General features: G+C 40.0%; 1 protein-coding gene across 2 annotated transcripts in view; it reads left to right on the top strand.

Moving 5' to 3' along the window:
* Window positions 1-15,172, top strand: part of LOC116035265 (CUB and sushi domain-containing protein 3-like) — a 269,787-nt gene that overhangs the window by 50,054 nt on the left and 204,561 nt on the right. For both annotated transcript variants that reach the window (XM_031278268.2, XM_031278267.2), the window contains exon 5: window positions 6,364-6,604. In XM_031278268.2, the coding sequence (XP_031134128.1) occupies window positions 6,364-6,604 (241 nt within the window). The remainder of the gene's footprint in view (window positions 1-6,363; window positions 6,605-15,172) is intronic.

Genomic DNA, 15,172 nt, shown 5'->3' with positions numbered 1-15,172 from the left:
TGAAAGGTTGACAGAAAAACGAGAGAGAGGTAAGTCGATATTAGTGGAGTCAAAAAGACAAAGACTCGCATGAAAAAAAGCAGACGGCATCAACTCAAAGCAGAAAGGCAGTGAAATGGAGAATTAATGGCTATTTTAATCGGGAGTTGCTACTGCCCATCCCAGGAGCCCATTTGATTCCTTCCATCTAAATTGTCTCTGAACATTCATTAAACCAAGCAGTGAGACAGCAAACAGGGACAGTGTGGTAACATGAGAATATGGTCTATTGATACTGTCATTCTTGCTGCCAGCCCCTGTCCAACAGAATAAGAGAATTGGGCCGCAGAAAAACCTCGCTCCTTTTAAAACATTTCCATGTCTGTTAATGTGACTGGACTAAACACGCAGTTCTCTCTGCATTGCCCTTTCAGCTCTCTGCTAGTCAAATTGAGAATTCAAAAAATTTTACTTACCCATGGCAAGATTTTTCAGTCGAAGTGAGAGCCTAGTTGTCCTGCACAGTTAGAATTGATATGAAAATATCTTCACCAATCTACTGCCAGAAATGCTTACATTAACTCCCTGAGGGTGATAACAGGCAACCATTGTAATAGTGTTTGGATTAGGAGTTAGGTTACCAACTTGTTCCTGCATATTCAATATTCATTGATTTCAAAAGAATATGAAATCGGAATCATTTTTATAAAACAAAATGACCCAAATCCCTTGCCCATATGTAACTTTGTGATTAGTGCTGTGGTACCATAATGATCATTGAATCATCCTCCTCTTATTATTCATTTAAAAACCTGAAATTACAGAAAGATGGTCACTATAATAAAATGACTCCCAGCAATATGCATGATGTAAATTGAATTGCATCTCTGCAACCATTTATGTTTTTACTGCTTCTCAACCCTGTCAATGTTTAACATGACTTGCAGCTGAGCAAATGAGGGACTTACTGTAGACATAGTCATTACCTTTGCGTTAATAAAGGGATTATTACAGAGGAAAAACCTAAGGTATTGTAGACAATTATACATGAGTTCCTTCCTTCTATCCATGGGGGTGAATATTTCTAAGTAGAATGACAAGTGTTGTATATCTGATCAAAGTCAAGGGGAGAGAGGCTTAATCCTTCCTCAAGTAGCATTAGATTGCTGATGCTGGGGATGTAAATGAGCTCAGCTAAAGCAGTCCTAATCCTCACCACCATCTTTTTTTTTTACACTGCCAACGTTTTTAAAAGAGACAGATCCTCCTTTGTCTTTAAATCCAGAGCATGCTCTAATGATTTGCTAGGGAACACATTGCCCAGGATTCAGTGTCTTTTATGTCACTAAACCTCGTTGGCACACTATACCTTAAATGCTGCCTTGCATCCCAATGAAATGCTGCATGTGAATATATGGAACCTGAAAGGCATTATCCAGTTAAAGCAATTTAAAATGATCAAGCTGCAAAGCTTTTTTGAGCCTGAGACAGCAGTTTGCCGATTCATAATTTACACTACCATGCATGGAGGCTTCTCAAAGACACGTCTGTCGTAACACTTGTGTACAATAATGAAGTACTCCCAAGCATCTACCAAATTTTCCTGTGCAATTTAATTGGCTACTGTAGACAACAAATTATACACTCACCTAAAGGATTATTAGGAACACCATACTAATACCATGTTTGACCCTATCCTATTAATATGGGCCAACATTTCTAAAGAATGCTTCCAGCACCTTGTTGAGTCAATGACAAAGAATTAAGGCAGTTCTGAAGGCGAAAGGGATCCGGTGGGGGGCTGGTGATGGCGCAGTGGATATGACACATGCCTTTGGTGTGGGAGACATGGGTTTGATTCCCACTGCGATACATCAACCAACGTGTCCTTGAGCAAGACACTTAACCCCTAGTTGCTCCAGAGGTGTGCGACCTGTGTCTGACACCATGTGTCTGACACATATAGCAATTATAAGTTGCTTTGGATAAAAGCGTCAGCTAAAATGACATGTACTGTACTGGATCCCCCACACCATTACACCACCACCACCACCAGCCTGCACAGTGGTGGTAAGGCATGACGGATCCATGTCCTCATTCTGTTTACGCCAAATTCTGACTCTACCATCTGAATGTCTCAACAGAAATCGAGACTCATCAGACCAGGCAACATTTTTCCAGTCTTCAACTGTCCAATTTTGGTGAGCTCGTACACATTGTAGCCTCATTTTCCTATTTTTAGTGGAGATGAGTGGTACCCGGTGGGGTCTTCTGCTGGTGTATCCCATCTGCCTCAAGGTTGTTCGTGTTGTGGCTTCACAAATGCTTTACTGCATACATTGGTTGTAACGAGTGGTTATTTGAGTCAAAGTTGATCTTCTATCAGCCTGAATCACTCGGCCCATTCTCCTCTGACCTCTAGCATCAACAAGGCATTTTCGCCCCCCAGGACTGCAGCATACTGGATGTTTTTCCTTTTTCAGACCATTCTTTGTAAACCCTGGAAATAGTTGTGCGTGAGAATCCCAGTAACTGAGCAGATTGTGAAATACTCGGACCAGCCCGTCTGGCACCAACAACCATGCCACGCTCAAAGTTGCTTAGAGCACCTTTCTTTCCCATTCTGACATTCAGTTTGGAGTTCAGGAGATTGTCTAGACCTGGACCACACCCCTAAATGCATTGAAGCAGCTGCCATGTGATTGGTTGATTAGATAATTGCATTAACGAGATATTTAACAGGTGTTCCTAATAATCCTTTAGGTGAGTGTAAGTGAGATATCATTAAACCGGTTGTAGAAATCTATCCAGTGCCCTTTGAGGAAGCCCTGTGCTGAAATATTGGTGATTAATCCATAGCACACAAACCAATGAAAAGCTTTTTTCATTTAACCAAAAAGTCTCTTTAAAGTTGCTTGCAGACAATGGGCAGTTACCATTGCCATGTTTACTATTTCCAGGCTACATACAACATTACCTTCTGTACTCACTCGCATTTTTGCCCTTGGCTTTTTGCTGCCAACGTTGAATGACGTTTAACAATCACCAGAGAGCAAGTCTGTTATCATGGAAACCACTTCAGAGGAAACTATAAAGGAGCTATTTTTATTTGTTCCAGCATCCTATTCTGGTGTACAAATATCTGAGGAACAAAAATGGGCTTTCATTTTTGTTTACGGTTTATGGGAGAGCCTAGTCATTGTCTCTTTCTTTTCTATGATAATGCCAGTGGTATCATTTGTGGCAACGTTGTGTACTCTGTGCCTTCCAGTCAGAACATAAACTGTGCTGGTAAATCGGAAAGCACCGATTGCTTGGCCTGTGGTATTGTTGCTTGCAGCTTTCTGGAGAACCGCTAATCCAAACAACTTTACAGTAGGCACTGCATTTCCTTGGGTCCTGAACAATACACCTGCCATGACATAGTTGCGTCCCCTAGAAATGCTGAAGTATATGCGTCATTTGCTGATATTCATGTTTAAAAAAAAACAACAAAAAAAACCACTTCATTGCTAGATATTTTAATGTGTAAATTATTGCAATTTGTAATTAACTCATTTACAAAAAATGTATGACATTTCATTTTCTAATCTTCCGGATGGCGACAGCGATGCACCATCATGGCTGTTTTAATGCTGCCCTTGGCTGCCAAATTCCAGCTGATTGAGGTGTTTATCTTAGCACAAAACAAATAGATTCATTAAAAATATCGCTTTTGTTAGGACCAAATTCACTTTGACAGGGGAATTGTTCTGTTATCTCTTTAGCTGCCATTGTCAACAAAACATGGCATGTTTCTATATCCAGTCCATCCATTTGCAAAAGAGTGCAAAGGTCATGTTTACAGTGTTTCAAGAATCAACATAAGAAAATATTCACTTGACTTTTGAATGATTTTGTATGATGGAGAAGTCTTGGGTAAAGCAAATCAGAAGGATGGAACCAAAAGGATTCTTTTTAGCTTGAAGATGCTGTAAAAGCGTATTATTATGAAACTGATTGATGATTGAATCATGATAATGTTTGATAGGAGCACCTACTGATAACCAGCTTTAACCCTCACCAAAATTGTGGTACTTGTTGATTTTGTAAATGGTTCAATTCAAAATTGACTACATTGAAAACACAATATAATCATGACTATTTGATTTAGAAGCTGGTATGCCATTTTAAGACTTGTACAGTTTGAGCAGTTTTTTTTTTTTTTTTAAAGATTTTTTTGTGGCATTTTAGGCCTTTATTCGATAGGACAGCTTAGACATGAAGGGGGAGAGAGAGGGGGGGAATGACATGCAGCAAAGGGACGCAGGTCGGAGTTGAACCTGCAGCAGCCGCTGCTGCGAGGTCTGAGCCTCTGTACATGAGGCCCACGCTCTACCAGGTGAGCTATCCAGGCGCCAAAGCAGCTCTAACAATTTGATTTATTTTTTTAACTTCGGATCAAAATCTGAATTCTGGTATTATGACAGCATCAGCAGAGAGTGTACAGTAGGTGAGGGGTGATATACCATCTGAATGAGTTGGAGGAGCTTAGGACAGGGTCTGAGGCAGGCGACATTTGCAACCGTTTAGAGGAGTCACTAATATATATAAGGGTGGGTGTGGACTGCAAAGATGTTTATTTTTAGGCGTGCCTGTAGAAGTTTTCTGACATTTCTCTGACATGTTATTTATTTTTCCTTTTCCTTCCCTTTTACTTCTCCTCTGTCTTTGTCTCTTGCAAAAATTCCAATCTTTCGCACATTTCTTTAATTTTCATTCTTGATTTGCTCTCCACTTGTCTCTTTCCATTCCAATTTAATGTCTTTTTCCATCCCCGCACCTCTGATTATCTAACGCTTCTTCACTTCTTTCTCGCTCTCTTTGCCTTGACGGCCATTAGGGCCCTTTATGCTGCCCCCCTGTTCGTCATCAAGGTTAAAAAGTGATATGGCTCCTTTGGTCAGACTCGCAGCACTTCAATAATATCAGTTTAATTACAGCCTATAGCCAATTACTCTACAAATCTGCTGGGCTCTCTTTGGAATGTCATCTTAAATACATTGAGGGGATATACAATTTGTCACTCAGGAGAAGTGTTATAAGGTGGAGATGGTGATCCAAACCAAAAACAAATCATTATGGCTCCACATGCTTTTGTTGTTACAAGGCTGCAGCTATTCAACAAATGAAGCCTGCCCTTGGTGTAGTCTGCAAATGAGTCAGCCCTTGATATGAATCATATATGTGCCATCTCTGCCCTTCCTATGAAGACTTTGATCTATTGCTATGCTTCAGTTAATGTGTCAAAGGACATGGATCAAGCTAACTAGCAGCTCCTGCTCTCCCATCTTCTCCCCTTTTTTCTTTATCTTCTTTTGAATTTCATACACCCGCTTCTTGTTCCTTGACCAATCGTGTAATGCAGCATACAGGAATTTTCCAAGGCTGGCAGCTCTGACAGCCCTGAGTGGAGCACTGAGCCATCAAAGGTTTCAGCTAGCACAGCTGAGTGTCACATATTAGTCTTAAATGACGTGAAAACTGTGAAAGCCCTGCCATCATTAGAATTCTTAAGGGAGAAAAAAACGGATACAGGGGTAGAGTGGCGGGTGGTGAGTAATAGCAGAAAGATCTGAGAGGGCTCGGAGGAGAGGAATGGAGAGAGCGAGGTGGAGAGATGTAAGAAGGGGTGGGGGAAAGAAGTGAAAAGGGACGTGGAGTGAAAGAGCAAGCCACTGTTATGGTAGAGTGCATTAACATTCAACTGACATGCCGTGCTTCCCACATTGGAGAGAAAAATAAACAATTTCACAGCATTACAAGCCCTGTTTATCACCATTTGTTTGTTTCCTGAAACATGAGGGAGCTTGGAGGACACATTGATGAATTACTGACTCTTGGATGGAGGGTGGAGACAAGAAAGAGAAAAAGCACAAAATATATATTTAGGACTTTTCCTCCTACAAACTGCATTTAAGGAAATTGTGACAGAATTAGCACACCATTAACTGGTAAATAGTTCTGCCCATTGTCGGAATGCCACACTGGCAATGATTGTTGTGATTGTGAAGAAAACACTAGCAACCTTTTAATCTTATGTTTTATATTGTTAGCATAATTGTTGTTGTTGAATTAGCTGTAGAAACATGACTCAACAAACTGTGGATGTGTGAAAAACATAAAATAGTTAGACTAAATGGCTTATGCAGCTCTAACATCAGCTTCCACATTGGTCTTTCTCTGGTTTGCATTTATCTGAGGGGACAGGTGCAGATGTTTTATGCCTGAAGCCACTTTTTTCCCCATGTTGAACTTTGAGTAATAGCTCTGAAATAACCCAGAGACCATGTGTCTCTTCTCCCCTCACCCTCCCCACCCTGCTATATCTTTGGTAACTGACAGCGGAGGACACGTGCGGTGGCACCCTAAGGGGCTCCAGCGGGCTCATCTCCAGCTTCGATTTCCCCAGTGGTGACTCCCCTGGCGCTGGTGGAGGTGCTGGAGGCCTGGGCAGCAGTGGGGAGTGTAAATGGACCATCCTGGCAGATCCGGGGGACACCATCTCCCTGGTTTTCACTGAATTTCAGATGGAGGAGAAGTCTGATTATTTGGAAGTAGAGGGATCTGAACCGACAACCATTTGGTGAGTTGATCTGTCACGAGTAGTGATGGTGTGTTTTGCTTGTATTTCATCAGATGAGAATTCAGTTGTCCTGTGACAGTAGGTGTGTATTTGTGTGTGTGTTGTAAGCGTTGAGGTGTTAACATAAAGGTGAGATGAGGTTGAAGTGAAGATGAAGCATTGTATTGGTTGGAGAGAGATAACGTGTACTAAATTCTCTCAAAAGAATTTTTAGTGCTATAGTAAAACTGAAATCATGGCCTATATTCTGTAAGAAAACCGGGCAGCCAAATCGAATGTAGGCCCGAAAGTACATTTTGAAATGCAGGGATGCTAGGACTTTTATCACAATTAGTGTGTTTTGTAAGTATGAAGTCAGTTTTGATTGACAAGTTAAAGTTCCAATAAAGTAAGTAGTAAAGTTATGTTTATTTGTTTGGCCCAATATAACATACAATGCTTTAATGGGCTTTACAGGCCCACAGCTGCACTTCCAAACTCAGACCAAACTTCAAATATAAGGAAGAATTCCCTCAAAAACGTATGCATATAGAAAAAAATAACAGAAATGCAAAGAGAAATCCCCCATCACTTTAATGGCTGGGGGTGCAATAAAAGAGCTGTAGGTTTAAAAAAGGCAATTACAAAAATGAACAGTATGGTGTAGTACAGTAGTTAGTACTATAAACTATAACAATGGGATTACAGTATTACATTACATGTCATTTAGCTGACGCTTTTATCCAAAGCGACTTCCAATCAAGTATAATCCAATAATAAGATTACATTATGTTCAGTAATATCATTAATGTACCTATCTAGTAATTGTTGTGCCCTATAGAGACTGGACTACTGTATATGTAATCATAACAAAAACAAAAGGTTATGGGCACTTATAGAGAGAATAAAGTTTTGACAGATCGAACGAGAGCTACTGAATCAGCAGCTCTAAGTCTATTCCAAAGAGATGTGGGGGCTTGGTAAAACAAGGCTTAATTGCCTTAGGATTTTGTCTTAGTTCTTGGGATAACAAGGAGGCCTGCTTGGTGTGTGATCTTGAAGCATGCAAAGAACAAAGGTTCTTAGTGTATGGTTGAGCATGTAATATTTTATAAGAGCAGCACTCTAAAATCAGCCGCGTGTATTGGAAACTTAAGGGGAAAAGCCAGCTGACTGGCATGCAAATGTACCTTTTTTAATGAATTTTCATGGACAGTTGTGTGCAAAAATGTTTTTAATATTCCTTGTGGTTCTGGTTGAATTAAATAAATTCACAGAGAGGACACATGGTTCCCTGTTTTATAATTCAAATTAAAGTGCACATGAATTACGAATCTTCAACAGAGTTTTGTTTGAAAAGCAGCCTTCAGACACTGGTTTATGGCTTTCTGTATTGGCTTGATGTAGAAGTCGCTCCAAACTGAAACAAGGAAATATGAAATAGGTTTGACCCCCCAACCTTGAGGCTGAGGTTATCCATCTCTTTCACGTCCTGAGTGAATGGGAGCATTTGCCAGGTTTATGTGATCCTGCCGGGCATTAATTATAATTGGCTGAAAGAAGCTCTAATCAATCACTGAGCTACAAGCTCTGTTGTCCCTGAGAGTTGTCATCCAGAGTCAGAAGGAGAGAGAGAGGCCGACACTGTCAGTGAGAGACAGAGAGAGTCAAAAGGAGAGGCGCTCTGAGTATGGTGATGACTGTTAAGTATTGTATGTTGACAAATCTTAAGAGAGTTTGACAGGGAGCTGATATGGGATGACACTGATGTGTTTTGACAGACCATCAGGTAACCCTCTTCTCTTAGGTATAAAAGCTCCAAACTGAACTCTTTCACTGACAGAAATGCCTCTCAGAGCCCCAGTGGCAAATGCTTTGTGTTGTCTTGTGGCTCCTGCTTTTCAGAATTAAAGAAAAATGGCTAAAAGTGGTTAATTATATACATACATTTTATTACTACTCCTTTTTATTATTATTATTATTATTATTATTATTATTATTATTAATTCATTCTCTGGTCATGATATATCTTCACACATTGAAGAGACTTCAGCTATAACATTATAAACAAATTGTGAATACCATGAATGGATTACATTAAACCAAAATAAATCACAACTGTAAGCTAGGAAATGACATAGAAACACAAATGTTGAGTTTATCGAGAAATGTCTCTTGTCTTTCAATATTAACGGTATCGAACATGCTATACATATTATATACATTCAGAGAATACTTTGTTACTCTAATCTACAACGGGGTTTTATTACACTTTCTATTCATTAACTTATCTTAAGGTCTCAGCAATTAGAAAGATATCAGGAAAAATTACATTATGCCATACTTTTTCCTGTGACCCTGTCTGCCATCAGGGGATACTTCCATGAGCCGCCTTCACATATGAACTCCGGACAATGTCCATGGAATCAGGTCTCATCATAGTCCAGAGTTTCCCTTTCACACCTGTAGCACACAACAGGATATTGTCCGTGTCAGATGCGTTCTCACTTACTGGAAATAATTCAATTTGGTTTGCAGGAGCCAGGACATGACACGGATTACATTGCATCAGAAAGGCAGTTCGTAATTTGTTCATTAACAACCAAGTCTCTTGTCGTTCCTGGAATTTTGATGATTTCGGCGTCGACCCTTACCGACAGGGTAATGTCTAGGTAATTTCAGGTTTACAGTGTTAAAGGGACTATGGTGTCATAACCCCGAGGAGTGAACTGACATCTTCAGCTAAGTTGTTTTGCAGTCCAGTGTCCAAGGAGAGGATAAAACAAGACACATACTGTGTTTAATTATCAGGCAAAGCAGTTTAACAAGCAGCACCTTCATTAGTGTGAGTTGTTACTTATGTGTGTAGTGAGCGGTCACCATGCATTACTTTGACACTCCAAAATTATGTTATTGTATGTCACCAATGTGAGAGGCTGTCAGGCCAAGTTCTCGTTTTAAGCCCTGCAATCCAAGTGGGACTGAGTTTGAGTGCAGTGGGGCCAGAATTTAGAGAGATGACTTCAACTCGGCCAGGTAAACAAACAGACAAGCAAACAAACACATTTCAGAGCGAGCAATTCTCGCATGCCCATAAAATTCATTGCTCTTGCTCCCTCTCTTTTTATGAGTGTCTCCGACTGTGTACAAGGCCATTGGACAGCTACACTTTCAAGCATCCTAACATATAGCACCAGCTGCAGGCAGAGACAGGCAAACTGTCAATGTACCCTAGTGGCTTAGAGCTGCTTAACAATGATTGACAGCCCGGAACCTCAAAGTCAGCAAAATTGAACATCTCCTCTTAGCCCTTTTCAGGCGAATAGATTTAAAAGCGTGACCCAACTTGTTATCCCATCTCAACCTGTGGTATTACAGATGTATCAAGTGATAAACACAAGTAAAAATTTAATGCAGAAAAGTAATTGCAAATTAAGAAAAGGTCGATCCCTGGAGAATAAAAATTGTCGATAATTCGCAAGAGTTAATAATGAGATCAATGCATATATTTCACATACATGTAATTACTGAAGGTATTTGAATATTTATTTAATTTTGACATGTAATAGTTGTAAAATGGAAAATGTAGGAACATTTTGAACTGGCCATTTTGGCCAGCCATTTTCCTGAAAGTGGATGATAGATGATAATACTAAAACCAATTCTTGAAAGTTGAAACTACTTAAATTACAAGACTGTAGGGAAAGAAATATGTTTTGACACCTCTTAGCAGTTTTTATCCTTTTATCAATTGAAGATTTCTATCAGATCTCTGCAAATGAGTTTATTGATCCCATTGTTGTCACGCTGGAGAAGGTTGGTGTGAGTCTATACATCAATCACCGTGAAAATAGACAAGAAATCTCTGTTTCCTTTGATCAAAGCCAACATTGGAGTCTGGCTCGACCAAGGAAAACAGTTATTTGTTATTCTTCTGACCTTTAATATGATTCTACAGCCCTGTTCACAAAGGGCAAAAACAACAAGCTGTAGATTACACGTCACTCATTATTTCAAATAAGGACACAGAACAAAAAACCTGAAAGGCTTTGTGAATATTAGATACATGTTTTTGCTTATATACTATGGAATTTATCAGAAAATGTTTTTTTTTAATCTTCTTATGCTTTTCTCTCCATATACACCTTATTTTATACCTTCCTATAATTCAGTTTCTTTGCAGACGTTTCTAAATGTGAACTGTAACGTTGACTCTGTATGTTGTTAACATACTAAGAAAGCTGAGACTTTGGAATACAATGCTATTTCGCTGAGCAATCTGGCAATATTTGTTTGGTTCACTGAATATGAACAATCCTATTCTAACATAGTGGCTAAATGGTTGTCAGAAGAAGATTACAATATTCAAAGCAGGTTGAGAGCAAGAGGTGCCCTGCAGCCAAATTACACACTTTGGTTAAAATACCATGTGTATTAGATCCAATTTCTTCTTCCTGGGATTTATTATTGATCTTCCCAGGCAAAATATACAAATCAAAATGCCTCAAAAGCTATCTTCTACTGCAGTCAGACTGCAGAGAATGCAATTTTTAATTGAAGGAATGTGAATTGATAATTGACCTAGGTATTCCATCAGGGCAATTCATGTAAGCAGCTACTGGATATACAGTCACTGGCTCACTGTTCTCAGAAGTCAATCTACTGGCAGACCGGCACCAAATTGTACAGCTCCTGAACAGTCTCTGACGAAAGATAACAGGAGGGCAACGGCTTCTTCCTTATCATAGAAAATATTCTTAAAATGACTCCCTCTTGTAACACTTTATAGAATATGTGTAGGAGGAAAAGAAAAACTCACTTGGCCCAATCTTTTTTGATGAATTTGAATTGATCGCTCATTATCTGGGGTGCACCTATGTATAATTTGTCTCTCTGGGAAAGTAGAGACACCAGAGATTTCAACTTATCGCTCTGGCCTTAAGGCCACATTTGGCCACAGTACCTGCACATTGGGACTCGTTACGTTGGTATTTTGATGAGATAGCCATGCTCCCTTCAACCCCTCATCAACAAGGCGATTCAATTACATTCCTTAAGTTAGTTCTCCATTAGTTCAATGTTGACAACAGGGCAGTCACCAAGTTTATTGTTAAAGTTTTGTGTCATTATGCAGTTTGCACTAAAAAGTCTTTGTTGTTTACATTCCTTTGCATTTTAGTTAGTTCAATATTAGCCTGTACACAATGTCATTTATTTATTTACAGTGTTTGGAATAACGCCGTTTAAAAGAATGGCGTTAGGTAACGACGTTATTTTTTCAGTAACGGGGTAATCTAACGAACGTTACTGGACGTTAAATGCGGTGCCTTACTATGCATTGATTGAATAAACTGTGTAATCCGAACGCACCCCTGGCTCACAGCTAGTGAGGAGGTGGGTTAATAACGAGGTAAGCGATTATAATTGGCTAAGGCAGAGTCATGTTTCATGGTAGCCAATCAGAGCCAGTGTTTTTACACACATGCCAGCACGCGCCACACACACACACACACACACACACACACACACACACACACACACACACACACACACACACACACACACACACACACACACACAAACAACAGCTAAACAGATTCGATGAAGCAGCAGAGATGGCGAGTCAGGAGCAATCCGATGAAAAGTTGGCATTTTCAAGGTGGAGATATAAGCACTACTTCAAATTCATTGTGGTCAAAGGCAAGAACGTGCATGTAATGTGTACATTATGTCCAGGAGCGAAGACTTTGTCGACATCTAATTTAATGAAGCTCACGACGACACACGTATCTACAAAGCTAGTGGCCAAAAACACCGATACCTCCACCACAGAGGATAGCTCGCCATCCACTAGCAAAGAAGGACTCGGAGCAAAGTCCTCCAAGAAGCAAAAGCTAGATCTTTCTGCCTCACAACAAAAAAACTGCTCAAAAAAATCCAAATTCTTTGACATATAGCAACTTTTTTTTTTAACAGTAACGCAAATAGTTACTTTCCCTGGTAACAAGTTACTTTTATCATAGAGTAATTCAGTTACTAACTCAGTTACTTTTTGGAACAAGTAGTGAGTAACTATCATTAATTACTTTTTTAAAGTAACGTTCCCAACACTGTTTATTTATTATTTATAATATGTTCATGTTGTGGCAAAAAGGTTTCTCTTTTTTTGTTAATTTTGGCCAAGTTCGGATTGATACCAATCCTGAGTATCTGACTGGCGCACCCCTATCCAAAAGCACAACCAGTTTTATTAATGTTACTCTGAGTGAGCAGTGTTACCAGAATTCTTTTATTTTGACAACTGTTTTGATTCACAATTAAGGTGGAAAATAAAAGTTTTGTGTTTAATGTATTTTTGTTGAGGTTGAAATGGATTTTAAAACATATGGTATCGAAAAAAGTATCATTAAGGAACCAGCATCGAAACTGAGGTATCTAAATTGGCACCGGATCGAAAGATTCTGAACGATGCCCGGCCCTACCCATTGTGCCAGAGTATGTTTTTCTCCCATTCCGGAATGTTATGTGAACTAGCCAGACCCTCCTCCGCTCCGCAGCGTGTGGATGTTCTGCAAAGCGAGACTAGGTACAGCCTAACTCTGCAAACGGAGATCCCATTAGCGGTGGCTTCCCAGCGGAGCTTTCAGATCCAGTCAAATCAGTGCCAGCTGTGTGCGTAAAATATAGTGGCTGTTGATGAGAGGGAGGCTGGCTGCTGACAATCAGGTTATTTGGTGTTCGTGATTTTCCTTTGGCGCTGGCTAAAACCTCTTTGGGGGGCGCCAAAACTTTATGCAGGAAAAACCCTGGCGAGACATCAATTTCTCAGGTCACATGAGATTCTGTACAGTAAGTCTTCCCTCTCTGCCTCAAGACTATGAGAACATTTGTGTTCCTATGGTCATCTGTGCAAAAGGGGCATCCCTGAAACGAGTGGCGCTACAATTAACAATCAAAAAAGCGATTTTGGAAAGAAAACGCCCCTTAGGCCATAAGTCCGATTGACTTGAAATTTCTCACACATACGCAACTCAATGTGCTCTACAAAAAAGCCTCTTGGACCATAGAGGTGCACAGTAATGGATTTTTTGGCTAATGAATGGTTAATGAATACAACTTTGTCAATTTTGATTCTATCAAGACCAAAATTGGTATAGAGCCTTGCAGGACTGAGATACACATTTCTATAAATGAGCAAGATTCATCATAAAACATGGCTGCCATCAATCAAAGAACTTCCTAAAGGGCGGGGCTAGCAGGGAATTGCCTATAACCTAAGTTCTGCAGTAGCAATCCTGTCTAAAGTTGATGGAGACATTTTACACCACGACTTGAACGTACGTACCAAGTTTTGTTAAAATCCGATAAAGGGGGCGAAATCCTGGGACTTGCTGCATCTATTGTAGGGATGAAACAGGTGTGTGGTTGGTTTCACCACTCTTTCTATAGAGCATTAAATCATCTGAATTGGTTTTGCTTAGCTTTGTGAAGCTACAAACCTTCTCAACTCTGCTTGCGGCTTTGGTAATTTGGCATCTGCTCAATGCTGCTTGCTGCTTTGACTTTTGGCAATTGGGCTGCTTTACAAGCCTGCTGTAGCTTAGGCGGTAGAGCGTTTGCCTAACAATCAAAACCACTTTTTTAAAGATCAAGTGCAAGTACTTACATTTGGGTACTTGCCGATACCAAGTACTGATACGAGTACTTAATAATCCCTCTGGGATCCGAGGGTGTTTTCAGACACAGATGATTTTGTCCTTCTCTGATATTGTTGTCAATTAGAACAAAGCAGTATTTTCAAAGTACCATGCCTTTTTTCTATTCAAAGCTCAGTGCCTGGGCTCTGACATTTCCCCGGGCTAGTGTCAGTAAAATAAATCATAATTCCTGATTTCAAAATACTGGGTAAAGTTTAGAAAGAATGAAGAACGCAAAGTCCGATAACGTCATTCACGTGCATATTAAGTACCCATGTGGATTTAATGATCCAGCGGAGAGGGCGGTTTGTTTACGCCAGCAGCTAAATTCACAATATTTTGTCCAAATTTAAAAACTTGTGGCAAACTATAACAGTTAAAACCGTTAGACTACACACCGAGAGCTTTCATTTTAGCCTGTTTGTGAAAAAAAAAAATCACTATTTACAGAGTAGCGCTGTGGAGAAACCGCATGCAGACAGAGCAGATTGAAATATCGCTTTCTTCATGTTTATGCCCGTTAAGCTGATGAGACATTGGGCTAACACCGCTTCTCCAAATATCAGTGGTGAAGTTTATGGGCAACAGGCTGCTGATGTGCTTTTTCACAAAACAGCTTTGGAAACATGGTTTCTGTGATGTGGTGACGGCTGGGAATCTCTCGGCTCCAGTACACTGAGAAGATGTCGAAACCCAGTATTATTAACGACAATGGCTGGTCGTCAAGTGCAATCATGCATTGAAGAGCCTAGTTATTTTTTTACAGCCCAAAATCTCCAAACGGCTGGCATCTTTCCTCTTCCGTCGCCTATACCTGCTTGACGGAGAAGTTATTGTCACGTTGCTATGAGGTGGTATCGGGTGTGGTAGTATCGGAGTAATTTTATGACTA

The sequence above is a fragment of the Sander lucioperca genome, chromosome 10, assembly GCF_008315115.2.
Source record: "Sander lucioperca isolate FBNREF2018 chromosome 10, SLUC_FBN_1.2, whole genome shotgun sequence".
NCBI classification, from domain to species: domain Eukaryota; kingdom Metazoa; phylum Chordata; class Actinopteri; order Perciformes; family Percidae; genus Sander; species Sander lucioperca.
Note: the sequence above shows the minus strand (reverse complement) of the source record. Positions and strands in the feature narration are given on the sequence as shown.